The following is a 22,547-nucleotide window of genomic DNA, read 5'->3' as shown; positions in this document are numbered from 1 at the left end:
CGGGTAGTAAAGCCCGACCACAACCCATTAACTTGATTTAAGGGACCAAGCCTGAAGAAAACCAGAATTTACATATTTTAATTGTGAGGATTCGGAAGGCGCTGGATCTTCGCGGATCCTCCACAAAGAAAAAGAAACAAAGAATAATGAGGGGTGGATTATTAAAAAATAAAAATAAGAAATCATCAATTTAGGCCCAGGGCTGACCTCGGCCTTAAGATCTTACCTCTAGTTTGACACCCCTGTTTTACAATGACTCTTTAAAAACATGATCAGGTTAAAACATTTTAAAAAACTCTTTCACTTTCAAGATTTAATTCCACTTTATTTCTTCTTCCCGTCAACAATTCTCTTTCAGTAAACGTTTCCAACCGGCAAAGTCTCCTGCTGGTGAAAACAAAGCACGTGGTAGAACAACTGGAATTAAAACATTTATATATTTATATATTAGCAAAAAAAAAAAAAAAAAAAAAAAAAAAAGATATTTATATTCTCTCCCTCCCCGCCCAGAAATAAAATCAAATAAGATCCTCCCTGTGTTACACTTGCTAGTAAAGGGATTATTGCGAATGTTTCTGGTACAAGAAAAGGCGGACCGAAACCATAGAAGAAAAATACAATGAAAAAGATAGCAGCATGTAGTGTCAAAACAAAATGGCTGACTCCAAACAAAATGTGCTCTTAGTATCACCAAGTTGTACGCTTGCAAACCATAAAAAAACGTGAACAGAATTTGTTTGATGATGGCGTTTGGGTCCAATAGTGTCAGCTTTCCTCGAAAGCGTTGACCACTTGCTCCAAAATGTCGGGGCAACGGTCGGCGATCTGCTGCAGCACCTGATTGGCGTACTCCTGAAGCTCCGCCTCCTCCTGCTCGCACAGTGCTAACTTCGCCTCCAACTGTGAAGCGAAAAAAAAAACCCCACTATGATTATTTATGTAGGATGCACATTGTTTACTTGACCTCATAAAAAACTCAAAGTTACCTTTTTCGCGAAGACCGATCAGTAGAGAAATATCGCGAACCGCGATTGCAAACTGTTGGATGCAATGGGAATTGAACCCGGGTTACGGGTGTAAGGAGTATGAATTCCAACCACCAGACCAGGGGTTGGACACCAATGGCTCGCGAACCAAATGTGGATCTTATCATGAATACATATGGCCCGGAGATAAAAATTATACTACAGACGCTCCCCTATTCATAACAATTGAACTTACGTAAAAATGTAGATACGAGCATTTTTTTTCCAAAAATATCCGGACATTGCTGTAAGTTAGATTTTGTATCGTGTGCACCTTTTTCCGAGTACATTACTATAGTGCTTCTTTCAGCCGCTAACGGCGTGGATGCTGGGTGACCTCCCCCAGAGCCACACAAGATAATCCACTTCCTCTTCCTAGTTTGTGTGTAAACATTCTATACTGTATCTCCAGAACTTTGACATTTTTACTGTTTAATATCTTGTGCATACATTCAATATGGTTGGTGTAAAGTGTAAAGAAGAGGCGTTTTTCTTGACATTAAAGTGGAATAAGAAACCTTGATGCGGTTGAGAAAATGGTCGGATCGCTTTTTTTTAGCCACTTTTTACCACGGAGGAGGACCTCTTGAAGCGCATCTCCCAAAAGTAAGTTAAACTCAACTTCATTTATCTTTATAGAGCATATTATTTAATGAAATGTTTATTTTTTAGTACAAAACAATACAGGTTACTTATACAAGCCTTAAACATACTTATAAACATTTCGAACAAATTCAACTTACGAACGAAGTAGTAGTGAGTAACTATGACTAACTATAATTACTTTTTCAGAGTAACATGCCCAACACTGGTAATCCGTGGATGAAAAGGATTACCTTTACGGCAGGGGTGTCAAACTCCTTTTAACTCGGGGGCCACACGATAGAACAAACATTCTGTCGGGGGCCGGACTAGTAGATTAAAGAGCAAGAAAAAGAGAGATAAAGAAATAAGAGAAAGAGGGAAGGAAAAGGAGAGAGGGCGGGACAAATAAAGATAAAGAGAGAGAAGGAGAGAACGTGAGAAACAAAAGACAAAAAGTCACGAGAGAGGGGGAAAAGAAAAGGAGAGGAAGAAAGAAATCCAAAGAGAAATAGAAAGACAGAAGGAGAGAAAAGAGAAAAGAAAGCACGAAGGGTATAAAGAGAGAAAGAGAAAAGACACAGAGAGAGAAAGAGACAGAGTGGGAGAAAAGGGGTGGAAAAGAGAGAGAGAGCGAGAGAGAGAAATAAATACAAGTACAGTGTCTTTGTTCGAGGCACCTTTCTTTGGCAACATCAAGTTGACATATTTCAACCTGCAGCTTGTTTTTCTCTTGCGCTTCTCTGAATCTTGTCTCGCGGGCCGGATTCAATCCTTTAGTGGGCCTGATCTGGCCCGCGGGCCGCCTGTTTGACACCTGTGCTTTACATGAAGTAACTGCAATTAATTGTACGGTTCCTCAGTTACGCGCCCGAGGGCACATAAGAAATATCGGATCATGTTTAACTCCTTAGCTTTAGCGATTCGGTATGTCCCGGGGCTAGCGCAACATTTCTGTGAGAAAGCACCGGCAACCGTTTATTTTGGCCCCGAATCGGACCGTCTGACTGCCTAAAGACCTATACATCCGTATCACTAGGGACGCTGCTCGAGGAGCCGTATAACGCAGGCTAACGTTAGCCTCCGTGTGCGTGTAAACAGAATCCGACCATTGCCAACCCTTTCAAAGGTTAACTCCTTTCAGCGTTCTCATCTATTGGACAGAAATCTTAACGGCACATTAAAAGTCAAGTGTAGAACATCTGGTAGTAATGACCGTGTTAATGAGTCGTGGAAATCGCATGAGAAATATCTCCCATTCCAAATATCTCCCATTCCAAATATTGTGTTACTGTTTTTTCTGTTTATTCTTACAGTGGTGACTTGTCTTGTTATGAGAACCGTAAACTCAAAGTATCGTCCCGAATGAAATAAATGGAAATGCCATATTTTGGGTCCTTGCTTCCACTAAAACCACAAAGAATGTTAGGAAAACATGTTTATAGAAGCACAATATCAGGGTTGGATGTTTTTGAGAGAATATCATATATCAATCCTACTTCAATACACTAAAGTTTTCCTCAGTTTTCTTAACATTTTACAGAATTCGTACACCTTGTTCATGGCCAAGATCAAGCACTTTAAATGACTTTTGAAGCCAATTTTTCAATTTCTCCAGTACCAATAAAAAGAAAACCGTTGTGAATCATGTATTTGATCTATTTTAAATCTTGTGCATTTATCAAGACATGATTTACAGACTTTGAGTAGTCCGCAAGTGTATTTGTAGATCTGAAAAGACGTGGGTAAATGTTTTCAAGACAAATCCCTCGCCGTAAAAGTGTAAAATTAGAGTAGTATGTAGCTTTCATTTTCAGTACTTCCCACTTACAATTTACTCCGGGGAGACGCCACCTATATTTTTTGCATGGCCCGTAATAAATGTCCATAACTGATATGTAATCCTTGCACTAATACACATTTCATTGGGCCCTGTTTAGGTGTAGCATGCAGCTGTCCTTCTGGGCACCAACGCTTTATAGGACAATGCCATACAAACTCATACCAGCAGCCGTTAACAACCAGGGAAGGAATGCAATCCCACCAGAGAGCAGTGTCGGCCTTATTTTAAGCAGATTTGATGTGAATCATGCCAATTCAAGCATTTTTAACCAAAAATGGAACCCATTTAAACCTAGAAAACACAACATTAAAATTCAAGATTTTTAAATTAATTTCAAGCACCCGTACCAATCCTGAGTTAAGAAACAAAGTGCAATATAGTTAAGCAAATAAGACATGCTGTAAATTAGAATTAGTTTTTAATTGATAAGAGCAAATATTGATCCATGCAGAGGACCAAAAAACTATAGCTTTACTTTTATCCATCCATTCATTATCTGCACCGCTAATGTTCAGTAGGGTCGCGGGGGTTGCTGGAGTCCATCCCAGCAATTATCAGGCAGTGGGCAGGGGACGCCCTGAACTGGTTGCCAGCCAATCGCAGGGCACACAGAGACAGACAACTCACTCGCTCATTCACACCTAGGGACAATTTAGACCGGCCAATTGATCTGACATGCACGTTTTTGGGAATGTGGGAGGAACCGGAGTGCCCGGAGGAAACTCACGCAAGCACGGGGAGAACATGCAAACTCCACACAGAAGGTAGGATCTCATGACCTCAGAACTGTGCCGCACACGCGCTAACCACTGCGCCGCCGTGGTGCTATTCCTCACCGTTATACGTTATTTTGACTAATCTGTGTTACTTATTCATCATTAATATTGGCAAAAAATGTTGCTATTCATTGACAGCCACACCCTTTAGAGCAGATGTGCTTTTTGTCATCTAGAAGATTTCATGAAAAGAAAGGGCTTCAAGGAAGGACCTTTAGAACAGATTTAGAATTTGGCAAAGTGAGGTCCTATTCTCCTTGCAAGTTTAAAATTCATTGATGTCTTCTCTCCTTATTTTGAGTGGCTACTAAACTATAAATGTATGCCGGCCCTCGGCTTGTAGCCTATTTTTTGGGGCCTTCCGTCCATTAGACTATGACACACATTCGCCTAACATGAGAAAGGTCCCCGCTTCGAGACCAGGTTGAAACATTTGTTGGCCTGGAGAAGGATGAGCACCACCAGGCTGTACTTGCCCAAGACACACCACAGGAATGGGTGGCCCTCCGTGCCTTGTGGTTAAGGGATCCACTCACCCACCATTTTCTTTTACTTTTTGACCCTGACTTAGGCCGAATACAGTGTTATGCAGAGTTAGTATTAACCTAAGCATACAAAATCATTTTTAGTAAAGGAGAACCCAAAAAGCTATTTTCAAAAATAATAAAGTTCCAAATTGTAAATAGTAAGGATGTATCGTTAACGTCAATATTGTGAGACCAAATATATTGTCATTGTCACGTCACATTAATAAAATCAGCACATCTGTTAAAAAGGAGATTCCATTTGTATCGTTCTAGTACCCTTTGGGGGCTAGTTCTATGGTGCAGTTTAATTTGATGTAAGACTATTTTGACAACTGCGGTGATTTTACCTCCATAAATCGATCAGAACAGCAAAAGTATTTTTCATCGTATCCATTAAAAACAACTTGTCTCCAGCTTTAGCCAAACACACCAAACTGAACTACACAAACGAGAAAAATTGGCCCCACGAAGCCAATTCCTATTCTGACAATGAAATAAGTCATGATATGACCCAGCTTACCATATTTCCAGAATATAAGGTGGTTGTTTTTTCATCGGTTTGACGTTTCAACAATTTAGGTATGGATGTAAATGTATCCATGATTTGTCAAATAAATAGGTACACTTAAGTGGGGATCCCATGGTATTAAAGAACTACACATTTTTTTGACTTACGGATATTTATACAAATTGACACAGGTATGATAGTTTATGTATTTTTGCATAGTGTTCCAATACATTTGGAACATGCAATTCAAATAATTCAAATAAACCACACTTGTCCCTCTATATTGTTAAGGGATCCATCCAATCAACCAACTAACCAGTGATAAAAAATAATACAATAATAATAGTTTTTTAAAAATAAATCTCCTAAATCTCCTACAACTGAAACCCCGCCTCCCCTCTCTCGCAATACGCCGAGCTCACACGCACGCGTGCTTTCATTTACTCAATCCAGTGTAGACATTGACTTCAAATTACTGCGCTTAATACAACGTAGATGAAACATGCCTTGTTTTTGCCCTAATGCACTGTAATTCTGGCCAAATATGCTAGTGAATTAATTTCGCAATTCCAAGCCCTGATATTTGTGCACCAGATAGATTTTCTTGTGCACTGAGAAAGTCTAACCAGTGCGCAATTGCTCTTGGCGCAGCGTAGAGGCAAAATTGGGTGTAAACGTTTTTTCCTTACACGCTAAGTCATTGAAAAATTATTGACGGGAAACAAATGGGGCACAGACACCACTTTTCTAGGCCAAATGTGTATGGATATTTTCAGAATATTAATTCTTAATCAATTTTAAGTCAAAAAAAGACTGCTGCAGGGAACTTGACCTCAATACTAAAATCCACTGCTTGCAGCATTGCATCCATAAACTAACAAAACATTTCCCAATTTTGAATGCGCTGTTAACAGCTTCAGCCGCAATCCCCCAGAAAAACACGTCCGTAAAGATAAGCGTAGATATAGAACGGAGGTGTCGCCTATCTGTCGTCGCCTCTCGCAACCTTGACCTGGCCGACTCTCCGTAGATGAGATTCAGAAATTGCTGGGACGCAATGAATAGCCGGTAATAGATAACGTCTTACTCGCGCTCCATGCCACAATGTACCATAATTTCAGCACTATACGGTGCACCAGATTATGATGTGCACCCCCAAAAATAGTCTTTTGGGATAATTTTACGGCATGTGGATTTAAAACTATGGTATAGGTAAAGGTTTCACAAAAAATCAAAAAGTACCGTATTTGTACATTTATTGGTCAGTTGGGATATATCATTAATCACAATGGTATAACATTGGATGCAATAGGAATCAACCCCGGATCTTGGCGGGGAGCGTGACAGATCCTACCCACTACTCCATTAGGGATACAGATGACACATGAAAAGACATGACTATTTTTAGTCACCATACCTAAATTGTTGATGTTATTATTAGGCAGGGCCGCGAGAATATTGTCAGACATTAAACCAGTCCGTATTGCTGACCTGCAAAGTCTTGACGAGATATTCTAAACTGAATGAAGAAAAAGGCATTGTGGGAGGTAATTCAGCCGTTTTGAGCTGGATTTTAATCAGGCATGCTTAAGAACTGTACTTCCCAAATTCATTCAATACGTGGACTGAGCAACCAGGGGAAAAAACACTGGACCGTGTTTACAGTAAAATCAAACATCTAGTTGGATCCGGCCACCTCTGTCTGTCCCTCACCCCCATCATACACCCCCTCTGAAAGAAAACAAACTTATGCAACAAGGACAGTACAAACATCTTCTTTTTTCCTTTATCTCTTTGTTTTCTTTATCCTCTATGTAAAATGTGAGCCTGGAGTGCCACGTCCAATTTCGTTGTCACAATATATTCAACCCATGTTGTAACAATGACAATAATGGTATATTCTCTTCTATTATATTGTATTTTTGTTTGCATATACGCCACACTGGAATACCAGGCGCAGGTTCAATTTTCTGGCCAATTTAGGGTTTTTGTGGTGCGCCTTGTAGTCCGGAAAAGAAAGCATTTCGTCCCAAAGAAAACCGAGCGCGGTGTCCTTCCGATAATGAAGGTGACTATAGTGGCGAGCGTGTTTTATTGCGAGCGAGCGCAGTTGAAAGGAACAGATAAAGAGCTAAGATATGTGTGCGAGAGTGTGTTCGCTTGTAGATGATGATTTTTACAACAGCCATTAAAGCTCCATTATCGTGATGGATTATCAAGCGCACACGCGCGATATATGTATGCCTTCCGACACGCCGGAGCGGGAAAGACGTGAAAATCGGGAGGGTCCGGGGTTGTGTGTCGGCGTGGGTTTTGTGCCTCGTATCGCAAACAGGTATTCGAGGTTGATGCGGTAGGACATATTGAGTCGGAGTTATTATATCGTAATATGAACCACATAATGCAATTTGGAACCTAAACAATCTGAGGTTATTTCATTTTTTCATCCTTCTTTTGCTTCATTCTTTCTCTATTTTGTCTTTCTTTCCTGTCTTTGTTTCTTTCTTTCTTGCACCTTTTTCTTTTTTCCTCTTCCTTCATTCTTTTTCTCTTCCTACTTTCTGTATTTCTCTCTTCCTTTGATCTTTCCCACTTCCTTTACTCCTTCTCTGTTCCTTCCTTCTTTCTTTCTTTCTTTCCTTCCTGTGCGATAGGGATTCAACACCGAGGAGCCGGGAATCGAACCTGCGACTTCTTGATCCCAGGACGAGGGCTTTACCTCCCGACCCCCCAATTTTCAGTTGCAGGAAGTTCTTCCCATTACAATTAAGGTCGTGCATTTGCATCATTTTCCAAAGTAGACGCACAGAGAACTCAAGAAAAATGGAGAAGTGGTTAAGAATCAAGCCAAAACCTCAGCCCCAGAAGAAAGATTCAAAAGAAGCTAAGAAAATGTATGACGCTATAAAACGTAAACGTACATTAAAAGCATCGTGGAAAGAGGAGTTCACGTGGCTTGGACCAGACAACGCAACACAAACATTGCATGAATGAAGATGAGTAAATACAAGTACATAGATGGAAAACAGCGATGTCATATACATGCAATGAATGTGATAAGTAGATTTATAATAAACTTAAATTTAAAGTGTTGTTGTCATGATTGCTAACTCTGGTCACCTGGAGCAATCATGTGGACGCCTTATGAGTATTACGATTGGAACTCTGTGTGACTCTCCTGATTACCCGTTTCGTCTAGAACTCTGTTTACCTGTTTCTGCCTGCCTCCGATTCGACCTGCTTCCGTCCCACGCTACGATCTTCTCTCCAGCCCCGGTAAACTCGACCTGCTTGACTTACGCCCTCCGATTGGCCACCCGATCCGAAGCCTTCTTTCCGGCTCCGCTGTTGACGGCTGACAGCGATCTCGTCTCCCGCAAGCCCTGATCGCTTCCCTAAATAAATAACTGAAACGAATGCTTCCTGGTCTGTTCTGGTCTCCTGATAGTTGTTCTGTTATATATTGTGATTATCAATCCTTAATACTTTGCAACAATGTTTTTTTTTTTTTGCGATTAGTCGTCTTATTGAGTTTCAAGTTGTGAAAAATGGGGCAGGCATCTTTATGGCTTTGTGTCTGCCCTGGTGTCCGGTAATTTTTTGTCATCTGTTTCAGACACTGCCGTTTACATTTACTTTTTTAAAGAAACGTACCCAACACTGCTCGCCAATGGACCGACCGCAAGCTGCTTTAAAAGTAGCGCATCATTGTTTGTATTCGACATGAGAGGGACATCTCGCTTCACGCTGTGATCGCAAGACTCCAATTTGGGCTGCAAAGAACCAACACTAAATTCAAAGAGTAGAGCTGCAGCTTTGTAGCTGTCTAAAGCCCACAAAGCCTAGAACTAACGCTCTGTGTTGTGTTTGTGTACACGGTTAACAGGCTACAAAGGGAATACAAGTGGTGTAAAAGTACTCCGCTGGGGCTACCAAAAACGAAAAAAAAAAACAACCCGCTCCCTTCGGCCATAAAGGCTGAAGGCAAACACGATTGTTTGTTTGTGTGTTGAGGGTGATTCGACGTAATGTGATAATTGCGCTTTAATATCATAGCTCGGCGGAAGTAGGCTCAGGAGAAGAGGAAATGAGATTAGGCAAATACAGTAATATTCCGATTTATTATTAAAGGGAGAGGTAAACAAACACGTGGAAACCGCCGAATGTTCCATCTTGTTTTATCGGCGGCTGTGTTCAGGAAGGTTCCACCGACGCCCTGTCCTGTTTTTGTATCGCTCGTCGTTAGGTGACCACGATAGTGCCCGTGTAAAAGCACACGTCGACGTCTGCCAGTCTGCGTTGGGGGGCCTCGATGGTGAAATAACAAACACCGTGTGGCGCCGAGACTATGACAATTTGGATTTTCCTCACCCATGTCATACACTCAAATAGTTGCAGGGTTCGTACACTCTTTTCATGGCCAAATTCAAGATATTTTCAAGCACTTTGAAGGCCAATTTTACAACTTTTCCAGCACTTCAAAAGAAGACTTTGATGAATAAAATAAAGTTGCTATCTTGCTGTTAGCACACACGTTGTGCTATGTTGAGCTGTTTCTATCTATTATCCTTTTTGTGTCAATAGGCTGCTATAAACTGACATGAATTCTGCCGCTCTGCTTCAACAATGCACGCACAGCTTGAGTATGTCACACTTGTTTAAAAACACGGAAAGGCTCGATCTAGAGGTCACAGGTTCGATTCCCGGCCCCTCTGTGTTATATGTCAAAGTGTCCTTGGGCAAGACACTGAATCCCTTATGCCCCCAATAAGCAGGTTGCCTCCAATAAGCAGGTAGGCGCCTTGCATGGCTGACTCCCTATTGGTGTGTGAGTCTGTGTGTGAATGGGTAAGTGTGAAGCACATTGTAAAGCGCTTTGGGAGGTCTTCATTGACTTGAAAAGCGCTACATTTAACATTTACCATCTGTAGGTGTTGGGTATTAATTCAGTTGAATACGGAAGACAAAGAAAGAAAGAACTGTATGTGTAAAAAGCAGAAATATGAACCAAATCTAAACTCATTTTAATTATATTTCATAGATCCAAAGCAGAGTGAACAAAAAGAAAATATTGTATGTATAAAAAGCTGGAAAATAAGTCAAATTAGGACTAATTCGAATGATTTTGATTGCAGAGTGCATTCAATCTTTCAATCTCTGAGACTGTCGATCTTTTATTTTTTGTTTGACTTATTTCGATTTATATTTTTTGTTTTTCAGATGATGTGTGTCAAAATTGGCTATAATAGAAATAAAAACATTTCTTTGCGTATTATCATTTAACTATAGCACAAATTTTTCGTTTTGCATTTTCATTTTTTGTGTTGTTGTTCGACTTTAAATCTGTTCAGTGTGTAAAAAGCTAAAATTGTTGGTAGATTTTTTTTGTAGATCTATCAATATTTTAATGTATTTTTCTACTCACTACGAATTACAAAATCTTTTGGTTCTTAATGTTTTATTATCATTGATAATATGTCATTTAAAAAACAAAAAACAAAATCTTAGGAGCCATTTGGGACCCGAAAGCGCCGGCGGCTCTTCTCAGTGAGCCGAGACAAATGAGCCGGATTTTGAAATAGAGCTGTCCTCTTGGGTGCGACCAGTAGGGGGCAGTTAACTCTTCACATGACAATGGCATGATGACAAGCCACCAGAGCAGGCGTGTGGGTGTCATTTTCATGCACTTTAAAAAAAAAAGGCTTCCATTCTATAGAATCAGACTGCCAAGAAAAATGGCAATGGCAATGGCAAATATTTCAAGCATTTTCAGGCAGACTACCCCAAATTCGAGCATTTTCATGACCTTTTCGTGGATTTCATGTCACCGTACGAACCCTGTAGTTGAGTCCGAAATAACGCAATTGGATTCATTTAAACAAAAATATACAGTATTGTAGCAATTTTTCTACCTTCAATTTAAACAAATTATTCTTTACAGCAGTTAGTAAACGAATTTGCCTCTAGGTGTTGCTTGTGCTCTGCCATAAATCTTTTTTTTCTCTGAAGGATGCTAGAAAATCTTACACTGATTAAAAAAAATTAACTTACGTCATCACTTTAAGTTCTTTTGAGTTCTGATATGAATTACTAATCCCAAGAAAATGGATTCAATGAACCAGGCCGATTAAAATAGCGCACATATAGTAATTTTTGAACACAGATAATTAATGCTTGGGAAACAAAAGGGAGGGAAAGGCACCCGGAGATAATGGGAGTTTTCGACCGCTGAAAGTTACTAGCACAAAAAGAAAGTTTCCCGTTATAATGCTAGTCGATTTCCCAAGAACCAGCAAACATGGTGTTGAATCTGAAATTGTCACCCTAATTGTGTTGTGGAGAGTTTTGGTCTCGTGCTCCGTATGGTCTCAACATATGGCACACGTGCATCTCAAAGCCGCAGTGCAGGCCCGCAAGAGCGTGTCAACTGGTCGGTTTGCGATGAAGCAAGAAGGAGAAAAAGAAAGAGTTCTATCGATCGGCTCCCCTTTATATATGGACCAGGGTCGCTTGACCAGGTCATGTCTCTTTGAGCGGGGTCATAGTCGTCTGAGAACATCAGAATTCGGATGACAGTGATTGAAGTTGGTAAACTTGTTAGAAAGCCAAAGAAGTGGGAAACTTGCGTAATGTTCTATACTTGAGAATGCCCCTCCAATCAACATAAATACGCACGGTGAGAACATTATTTGATCAAAACATACCTTAGGATGTTTTAATTACATTCAAACTTCAGATTTCATTATGGTACATTGTGAATTGGTACGTTTGGGAATTGTCCAAAAGGGGACGCCTCTATCGATCCATTCCAAAGTTCTGAGTTTTTTCTAAAAAAAGAAGCTTTTGTTCAACTAGAAAATAATTGCACGGTTTTATTTCTAATCGGTATATTGCACATTCTTGTTAGTCCGTTAAGCACCTAATAGCCAAAAAGTATGCATGCAAAAGAAGCTCTGGTTTATTTTTTACGGTGGTTCGGCAATTCAAATGAGCATTCTGTAGTTGTTGGCTACTTTGCCTCATTAGCGTGACTTTCCCATTGTAAATAGGCTGCATTATACAGTTTTTGATTTTTCAAAAAATGTTTTTGATCAGGACAAAATTAGACAAGGACACACTCAAGATTCATAAAAGAGACTTCATTACTTCTTTCCAGTGCCCATAAAATCTGTCAACCTGCGTATTATGACCTGGGCCAGGAGCAAAGATCCGAGTCTCCGCTCTGCTCATTAGAGATTTCGTTCCGCCACGACGATTATTATCATTGGCATAGAAACGGCCCTCCCTTTCAAAAGCCGATGTATTTGTGCTACCTCGCCATAATTGCATGTAAACGCCCGAAAAACGCCGGCGGCAAGTGGCCTCCGCGACATGTTGCGCTGTTATGATTACAAAAAGCGTCACGTTTGCGAAAAAAAAAAATACATCAAAAAAGCTGCCGACTGACACGTTGCTGTGGCTATTGTGTGCAAATGAGTTCTATTCCACATCTAGGAAGTGGTGTGACATTTGGTTTTCTTTCCTGATTTTTGCTGGATGTGAAAAAGACACTTCAAATGGGTGCCGCTGTTCTAAAAAGGCTGTCAGCTTCTGATCCTTTTTGTATGAATGGAATATTTTCAATGAAGAAAGTGCAAAAATGCAAGAACTCTTAAAAAATGCCCGGCTTTTTAAAATAGCTGCGACAATATTTATAAGAATAAATTTGGTCTTTTGGCTCAAGTATAGCAATACCGTGGTACAGTATTCAGAAAAACAATTTTCATTGAGCATACATTTTTTTTCCCACTGATGTGCAGAAGTGAGCAAGAAAAAGAGAGAAATGAATAGCAAGAAAGCAAGAGAAATACTACTACGGTTGCTTTGCGAGTGCTGCCTGGCTTGGGTGACCTCAAGTGGATACATTTAAAACTGCAGCTCATTGTTCTCTTCCGCTTCTCTCAGTGTTCCGGGTCGACCCGTTTTGATCCTGACCACGTCTGCTCTCCCGTCCCGACTTACGACCCGTTTTTGATCCCGACCACGTCTGCTCTCCCGTCCCGGCTTATGACCCGTTTTTGACCCCGACCACGTTTTTGCTCTCCTGCCCCGGCTATCGACCCGTTTTTCCGTCCTCGACACCGCCATCGCTCGCTACGGAAGATCCACTTCTGTGTTCGGATCACAATCGGAGTACGAGAGCGACTTGCTTCCCGCGCCTAGCGAAAACCGGATCGTGGGTGCGGCCCTTCCTCTTTCCTTTTATAAAACTTGTGAGAAACGTAACGCAATTGGGTCCTGTTTCCGTTCTGGTCCTGACAAAAATACTGTACGGAAAAACTTGGAAATATATATTTTCGATCGCTGTTTTCATTTCTACTGTTTCTTGGATTCCCATACTCATCTGCTGATTTTTTTCTCTCAATTACTTCATGTTGTATGATGCAATCCTATACAAGCCCAGGTCCAACCAACTAGTGGAAAACTGACTCTAATAAGAACATTAACGCCCTTTCTCAGAAGCCCACAACTCAATTTTTATTAAAAGGGCGTTCTTTTGGGGGTGGAATGGGGGTATTTGGGCCTACAGCCAGTAGACCACAGAGGACGTTCTATGTTTTTGGGAGCAGATTAAAAAAAAACCTGAAGGAAAATAAGGTTGCATTCATAAAGATGGGAAGATTGTGTGTTTAAATGCAAGCCTGCAACATAAAACTCAATATTTTAATATTTGATTCATTTCAAATTTATATTTTTTATATATTATATATATGTATGTTTCTTCTATAAATTTGTTTTGTTTATCTGACTAATTCTTTATGGTCTGTTGTATTGAATAGCAGCTAAAAAACGACAAATATTTGGAAAATTATGAATTCAAAAGTTAATTAACTGATTATTTGATTTCAAAATTATTGGTGATGAATTTAATCATCAATTAGCGACCGGTTAAAAACAGGTCAATGACCCACTTTTGGACCCCAAACCACCAGTTGAAAAACACTGCTTGAAACGATTCAAATCAGGGTTAGTACACACTTTTCATGGCCAAATTCAAGCACTTTCAAGGCTAGTTTTTCCAGTACCTTCAATGGAAGAAATCCTTTATCGATCAATCATCATTTTTTTGTTGTTGTTTTTGGCTCTGAAGACTAGAATAAAGTTGTTATCATGCTACTAGCACATAATTTGCGCTATCTTAAGCTGTTCCTATGATCTACAATCTCTTGTGTCAATGTGCTGCTATAAACTGACATGAATTCTGCCATTCTGCTTCAACAATGGACACACAGCTTGGGTACGTCACACTTGTTTGCAAACACGGAAAGGCTCTATAGGTGTTGGGTATTAATTTAGTTGAATATGGAAGATAAAGAAAGAAAGTACTGTATGTATAAAAAGCAGAAATATGAGCCTAATCTAAACTCATTTTAATAATATTTCATAACTCCGAAGCAGAGTGCATTTAATCTTTCAACCCTTTGAGATTGCTGATCTTTTGCTTTTTGTTTACCTTTTTTAATTTATATTTTTTGTCTGCTTTTCAGAGGATCTGCTTTTAAATTGGTAAAAACAGAATTTTAAATAGTTTTTTTTCCATTTGCATTTTAACATTTATATCACTGAAGATTGTTTTTTTGTCTTTGAATTTTTGTTTTATTGTTTTGAATTTTCGGGGATTTTGTGTTGTTTTCAGTGCATAAATAGTAAAGATTTTACATGAACATTTCAATATTCGAATTAACATTTCATGTGTTTTGCAGGGATCCCGTGCGAAACATGTGAAATAACGAAATAATTCCGTGCATAATGTAATTATTGATACTATATCATTGAAAAAAAATCCCATTGAAGCTGATTAGGAGCCAAAAATGTCGTCTCTTCTCAGTTAGCCGAGCCAAAAGAATCGGTTTTCTAAATAGAGCTGTCCTCTTGGGTGCAACCATTAGAGGGCTGTGACACTTCACATGACAACATCATAATGACAAGCCACCAGGGCAGGCGTGTGAGTGTCATTTTCACACACTTTAAAAAAAAAAAAATCTTAATCTATGGTGTGGTTTATCGAGTCAGACTCCCAAGAAATATGGCAATGGCAACCATTTCAAGCATTTTCAAGCACTTCAACCAAAATTCACGCATTTCCTGGCCTTTAAAACACAACATTGAATTTCAAGCATTTTCGTACGTACCCTGTTCAATGACCATCAGTTTAATTTTTTTCTTTTATGAGCTTAGGCAAAGGACAGCGACCGACTGAAAACAGGACCCTCTTTTGAGTCCTAGCCCACCAGTTTTACTTTAAATGAGCTTGTGACAGTGAGTTGGGGATAAGATTATCCAGCGACTAACTGTATTTCTACGCTCCCGGGTTGAAATCACCGGCAAAAATGTAGTCCGAATATAAATCTGTCACGTGTGAGGTCGTTAACGAACGCACAAACGATTGTTTTACGACATCGGCAGGAGAATGGAAACGGACATAAAAACGGGGATTTCTTTGAAAGCACGACGGCCCACCTGCTCATGCGTCATGCCGTGCAGTTGCGCTTGCGAGGAGGCGGCGGAGTCGGCGCGGTGGTAGGCGGGCGGAGGGGCAAAGTCTCGCAGGATGACCGGGTCTCGATCCTGACACAGCGAAGTCAGGTGACTGATGTACAGCTTCAGTTTACTGTGGGTCTGGTCCAGTTCCAGGAGATGGGAGAGAATCTAGTGAGGAAAACGGAAATTTTAAAAGGGTGAGATTGTTCTAAATAAAAAAGAAAATCATGGAAAGCAGAAAAAAACAACAAAACCCCCAAGATATCTCATATATTCGGATGAGGACTATTAAAGGTGTGTGTGTGTGTGTGTGTGTGTGTGTCATTTGAGGTGTGCTTAAAAAATTGAAAGTTGAACATTATCTCAATTAAGTATGTGTTAACAATGCCCAACTGAGTTCAAAGAGCCCTTATATTTTTTCCCACTGGATCTATCTGCTTTTATCTTACTTTAAAAGGTTGTTCCAGCCGCAGAACACATAAGATAGCAGGAATAAAGGAGGGCTGGAGAGTATCTTCAAGCTCGTCCCCACATATTTTTTTCTTTCCTCTTGTTCGTGTAACAAGACGGGGGTGTAAATCAGAAGCCCATTTCCAGTATCGCCCAAACGCTAACCCAAAACCCCCCAAAAAGCTGGAAAAGAAAAAGTTTATTTAATCACATCTAAGAAATGCACATACTTGCACGTGCATCATGAGCGGGCCACGGCTGCAATAATGAGCATTAAAAAAATCCAAAATCCGTACAGCTCATTTAAGTAATTGTGTCACAAGTTGAAGCTTCAGCTTTAAAAGTATATGTAACTCTCTGATTACAAGGTTTATCCCATTTAGTTCTGGGTTCCAGTATCTTATCTCAGATTTTAAAGGGACAGTCTTTATTATTTAGCGCGGGGGTCTTCAAAATGTATTTCCCTGGGGGCCACAGGAGGCTAGGGTCTAGTAAAGTTGGGCCAAATCGGGTTTTCCACAAAGAAGTTTTGATTCCACTGTCTTCAAATATCTTTTTTTTCAAATTAATTGCACAAAGAAAGATAGAATGATATATATAAATTAAAAAATGATTTTAAAATAAATAAATCAGTCAAAAATTTCTGTGTGAAACTTTAACACTAGATTACATTGTATTAAGTAGTGCAACCCAAAACAAATGCTGAAAAACACAAGGAAGAATACCAGTGATATAGATGACAGGTGAAAAGGTATTGGTTTACATCTCATTGTCCCGCTATTTTTAGTCATGATACCAGAGACAAAGGTTAGTTTTGTTGCACATTTCACATGTTACCATGACAATAACTCATATTCTAAGCATTGTATACCACACATTTATTGTCATGGCAACATGTGAAACACACAACAACATTATCATTGGGTCTCTGGTACTGTGAATATTTTTATTTTTTCGTTTTTTTATTTATTAAATAGTGTTATTATTTTTTGACTTTTGTTCTGTGAAGAATCAAGAAAAGTTATTTGATTGTGGCTTTCTAGAAAACTGCAATTATCACACTTTATCTGTTGCAATCAGAGAAGGGGGCAGCATAGTGGTTAGCGCGTGTGCGGCGTAGTTCTGAGGTCATGAGATCAAACCTCCTGTGTGAAGTTTGCATGTTCTCCCTGTGCTTGCATGGGTTTCCTCTGGGCACTCCGATTTCCTCCCATTTCCACATTCCAAAAACATGCATGTTAGGTTAATTGGCCGGTCCAAATTGTCCCTTAGGTGTGAATGAGCGAGCCAATTGTCTGTCCCTGAGTGCCCTGCGACTGGCTGGCAACCAGTTCAGGGTGTCCCCTGCCCACTGCCCGAAGATAGCTGGGATGGGCTCCAGCACCCCCGCGACCCTACTGAGGATAAGCGGTGCAGATGATGGAAAAAAATGGAAATCAGAGAAGGGAAAAGTTACATGGCCCTCACAAGAAAACATTTGGGGACCCCTGGTATATATCAAAATAATAATCAATCAATAATTAAAATAATATGTCACTACGTGTAGATACGTGTATGCATTTGGTCAAGAAAAAGGAACATTTATGTGCGGTGTTCCTAATGGAAGCTGACGTTAAATCAAAGGGGCTGTCACTTCCTATTGCAAGTCTTGTTTAACGGATGACATTGAATGTGTGCGCTAGCTTGCGAGTGGGATCATTGGTGTTTTAGCCTCTTTCACCCCTTTCAGAAGACCGTACAATTTAGGTGGGTGCATAATGAAGCATGCACGGGCAGAAAATACAATTGTCGGAGTCATTACAAGGGCTCCGAACCGCACCCCGACAGCCAATTAAAGTCCATAAGAAATTAAAGGTGGCGTGCTTTTTTCAAAGCAAGCAAGAAAAGAGGAAACCAGGCGTGACCGTAGCTTTAAGTTTGCCATATATAGTAATCCCTCGCTGTATCAGTTTACGTTTTGCGGTTTCTTACTTTGCGGAATTTCAACATGCATTGAGTTCTGCATTCTGTTCGGGTAAACAGTCACCGTGCCTCTTTTTTGCCTGTGTCTGCCTGTGCGTCAATAAGGTAGCCGTCAAAGCTGTAAGACAGCTTGATGAACCGACATTACGTACGCACAAATCTTTTTCAGAGAGTCGCCCGCTGTTGATTTGACCACCCTATTTGCCCCGCGTGTGATACATGGATACTCTAACTATGGAGGGCGTGGCTTAGCACTCTGCCAAATCTATTAATTGCACGATTCTGTCAAACATGCCTGCACCCCCCATGACGGAGCATTGTGTCCCCCCAGAGGGGCCTGCCCTACAGTTTGAGTACCCCTGCACTAAGGGAAGGCAAAACCAGTTTCTCATAATGTCTACATCATGGTGACCAAATATATAAAGTAAAGTGGATGGATTTGAAACGTTAAATATAATGATAATACAGACGCACCCCTACTAATGACCACTCAACTTACGAAAAACGGTAGATATGAACGGGATTTATAGCCGGACATTGCTGTAAGTTAGATTTTTTTATTGTGTGCACTTTTTCCCGAGTAGAGGACAGTACTGTAGTGCTTATTTACACCGCGTGGTGCTGTGAGAGGTCACCCAGCATCCACCCCAAAGAAGAAATCCGGCTTCTACTTCCTAGTTCGTGCGTTCGTGTACTGTATCTCTAGCGCGCTAAGAATTTTGATGTTTTTCTTGTTTAATATCTTGTGCATCCTTTCAATATCTTTGGTCTAAAGTGTAAAGAAGAGGCAAGCCGTTTCTTTGGAAATGAAAGTGGAATAAGAAAGATTGATGCGGTTGAGAAAATGGTTGGATCACTTTTTTTCAGCCGCTTTTTACCATGAAGAAGGAAGAAACCTTACTCTTGAAGCCCATGTTCCAAAAGTAAGTTAAACCTCACTTTACTTATATTTATAGAGCCTACTATTTTATTCAATGTTTATTTTTTTAGTACAAAACAATACAGGTTACTTATACAAGCCTTAAGTATAATTATATAAACCTTAAACATACAAAATTTAGCACTGAAGCAACTTACGAACAAATTCAACTTACAAACGATCGCTCGTAAGTAGGGCAGTGTCTGTATATCTTCACACTAATAACATAGGTGTATAGTTCATATTTTTGGGCCGAATTGAGATTATTGCCTAAATCAGGTTCCCATTAAAAGCTGCTTTATCTGCCGAAGTTGGTCAACCAATCGTATTTCATATAACCAATCAATATTGAAATATATATAAGACTATCTTTAGAATTATTACTTGACAGTACAGAAGTCATCTGTAAAAAAACTTTTATGAAGTACAGTGGAACCTCGGTTTTCGAACGCCTCTCAGTTCAAACAAAGAATTTCTCGAAATTTTTGCTTCGCTGTTCGGACAAAAAATCGGAGTTCGAACGCCGGTAATGCGTGAGTGCGTACGCTAGGGTGCGATGCTGAGCGGCGTACGGGTGTACATCGCTCTTTTCGTGACCAACTGTTATCGCGTGCAGACGTGCTTCATTTTGCTTTCGCTTTTAACATAGGTGTACGAAGTGTTTTAGCCCCTAATTATGCCTCCGAAGAAAGGTCAGTGCAAGCAGCAAAGTTGCTACAGATGAAAAAAGAAAAGTAGTGCGTACAACTATTGCATTTAAGAAAGAAATAATAGCAAAATATGAAGTAGGTGTGCGAGTGTCTGATCTTGCTAGGAAATACCCCACTGTCCACCTGCGCCTTCTGGTGACCACCACAAAGGTAAGAAATCCTATTCATAATTCTTTTCTTTATCCTTTTATTTTTTATTTTTACACGTTCATGTTAGCGTAATCTTTTGTACGGAAGATTACGATAACGCAAACGTAAGATTAGCCTGGGTTAGCTTTATGTTTACGTTGAACATTCAAGGTAAACATTCAGGGTGTTGGAACGGAGCCCAACTTTCAGGGTGTTGGAACGGAGCCCTCTTTCCAATGAACCGCTCACCACTTGTTGTGGAGACCCGGGTGCTAAATGACTTGTAAACGACCTGATTTTTTAATTTTTACACGTTCATGTTAGCGTAATCTTTCGTTCGGAAGACTACGATAACGCGAACGTACGATTAGCCTGGGTTAGCTTTATGTTTACGTTAAACATTCAAGGTAAACATTCAGGGTGTTGGAACAGATTAAAACGATTTACATTATTTTTAATGGGAAAAATGATTTCGGTGATAGAACAAATCGGTTTTCGAACAGGGGTTCTGGAACGGATTATGGTTGAGAACCGAGGTTCCACTGTACTGTACTTTTATTCATTGCTTGAAATGTTTTTTTTAATGTTCTTTTGATGTCGAAATATACAGTAGTGCAATAAAAGAGAACTAGTATTTTGGTTGTTAGAATTTTAGAGTACAGATATTTCTTGTCAAGAAAAAATGCTTATAAAGTAGAGTGAGCTTAATGTTTCAGCCTGTAAAGTGGGTTTGTTCTTTAGTTTCAGCGTATAATAAAGTATTTACTAAATAATTAAATAAAGGGTTACTACTTCGAAGGTTTTGACTACAGCGAGACCCTTTTGGAACACAACCCATGCGAAAAACAAGGAATTACTATAACCGACTCTCTCTGCCTATGTGCAACAGCTGTTCTCACACTTTGCGCCTTACAATCGAATGTTGAAACTTTCCAGGTCTGCCGCGGATCAAATAATTCACAGCAAATGGGAAACAGACAGAAAGCGCAGGAAGAATTTTGACTTGTTTGAACGCAGGTGCTCATTTTCCCTCGCCGGAGTTGAAATGTATGGCTTTTCTTCTCCGCTATCGCGCGTATAAACTATATACACGGCACGGTACGCGTGTTTTGCTTTTGTATTACAGAGCCCGCCTAAACAGTGCCGGTTTAACGAGCCGGCAACGCTATCAAATGAGTGCGTTACGGCGCTATGAAAACATCTCCAAAGAGAAATAACTCTGCGCCTCCGTGTGCAAGTGTCATGAGTGAGTGTTTAGGTTTGTGCGTTTTATGATCCTCCCTTGCAGGCCTGCTGCTGCACCCTGAACACCGGGTCCAACGGCTCCAAAGAGAGACATTCAGTCCACTGACCGCAATGATACCAACACCCGGGGTGGCATTATTAAGTTTTAGGCATTTATGCTGCAAGTGATTTTGTTTATTTTAATAACACGCGTATGTGTGCTTTAAGGTGAGAAACTACTAGAGCTAGGCTGTTATCGTGGAGTGTTATCTAGAGACTATTGTTGCGCGATAAAGTCACCGTTGATCTCGTGTCATGTTTGGGTTAACGTAGATTGGGAGAGGTGAGCAGAGTTCATTAAGAGAGACACCTGAAAAACTGGGTCTCTCTTTCAATTATTTGTTCGGGATGAGAGAGAGAGAGAGGGAGAGGGAGAGAGAGAGAGAGAGATAAAGAAAGAACCAAAGAAAGAGAGATAAAGAGAAAGAGCGCAAGCACGAGAGATAGTGAACAAGAGAGCGAGCGAGAGAGAGAAATATAAAAATAGAGGTAATCTAGAAAGAGAGAGGGAGAAATGTAAAGATAGAGATAAGAGAGTAAAACAAAAAAAGAGAGAGAGAGAGAGAGAGAGAGAGAGTAAATATAGAGAGAGGGAGAGAGAAAGAGACAGAGAGTAAATATAAAGAGAGAGAGAGAGAGAGACAGAGAGTAAATATAAAGAGAGAGAGAGAGAGAAAGGCAGAGAGGGGGAGGGAGAAAGAGAAACAGAGAGAGACAAAATGAAAGAGAAAGAGAAAGAGAGAGCGCAAGCACAAAAGATAGCGAGCGAGAGAGCGAGAAAGAAATATAAAAACTTAAGTAATTGAGTAATATAGAATAGAATAGAATAGAATATGCCTTTATTGTCATTGTTACAACATGGGATATGCTGTGACAACGAAATTGGACGACTCCAGTTCCACATTAACAGTGAGGATAAGGAAACAAAGAGACAAAGGAACAAAGAACTAACTGACTTTGTTGTAAGTAGGCTTTGTTTTCCTCCGGGGGGTTGATGAGGGGGGTGAGGGTCAAACTATATAGAAGGAGAGAGAGAGAGATAAAGATAAAGAAATATAATGATAGAGATAAAAGTAAGATAGAAAGAGAGAAAGAAATATAAAGATAGATATAAGAGAGTAAAATAGAAAGAGAGGGGGATAAAGAGAGAGAAATGTATAAAGATAGGGATAAGAGAGTAAAATAGAAAGAGAGAGAAAGAAAGACAGTGTGAGTGGGAGAGAGAAAGAGAGAGAGAAGGCCAAAGAGAAAGAGAAAAAAGGGAAAAAAAAGAGAGACAAAGAGACAGGGTGCAAGCGCGAGAGATAGCGA

The 22,547-nt window shown here is 40.0% G+C and overlaps 1 protein-coding gene across 8 annotated transcripts in view; it reads right to left on the bottom strand.

Moving 5' to 3' along the window:
* Window positions 1-304: 304 nt before the first annotated feature.
* LOC148356406 (ELKS/Rab6-interacting/CAST family member 1-like) overlaps window positions 305-22,547 on the bottom strand; it is a 179,019-nt gene continuing 156,776 nt past the window's right edge. For 5 of the 8 annotated variants that reach the window (XM_088347183.1, XM_088347186.1, XM_088347185.1 and 2 more), the window contains 2 exons: window positions 15,762-15,950; window positions 305-900 (listed from right to left, as the gene is read on the bottom strand). In XM_088347183.1, coding sequence (XP_088203309.1) covers window positions 766-900; window positions 15,762-15,950 — 324 coding nt within the window. In that variant the 3' untranslated portion in view covers window positions 305-765. Of the gene's footprint in view, window positions 901-15,761; window positions 15,951-22,547 lie in introns of those variants that run through there. The other 3 variants (XM_088347188.1, XM_088347190.1, XM_088347191.1) reach the window with 1 other exon arrangement.

This window comes from Urocampus carinirostris, chromosome 11, assembly GCF_059441175.1.
Source record: "Urocampus carinirostris isolate Australia breed hairy pipefish chromosome 11, RoL_Ucar_1.0, whole genome shotgun sequence".
NCBI classification, from domain to species: Eukaryota; Metazoa; Chordata; class Actinopteri; order Syngnathiformes; family Syngnathidae; genus Urocampus; species Urocampus carinirostris.
This window is presented reverse-complemented; position numbering and strand designations above follow the sequence as displayed.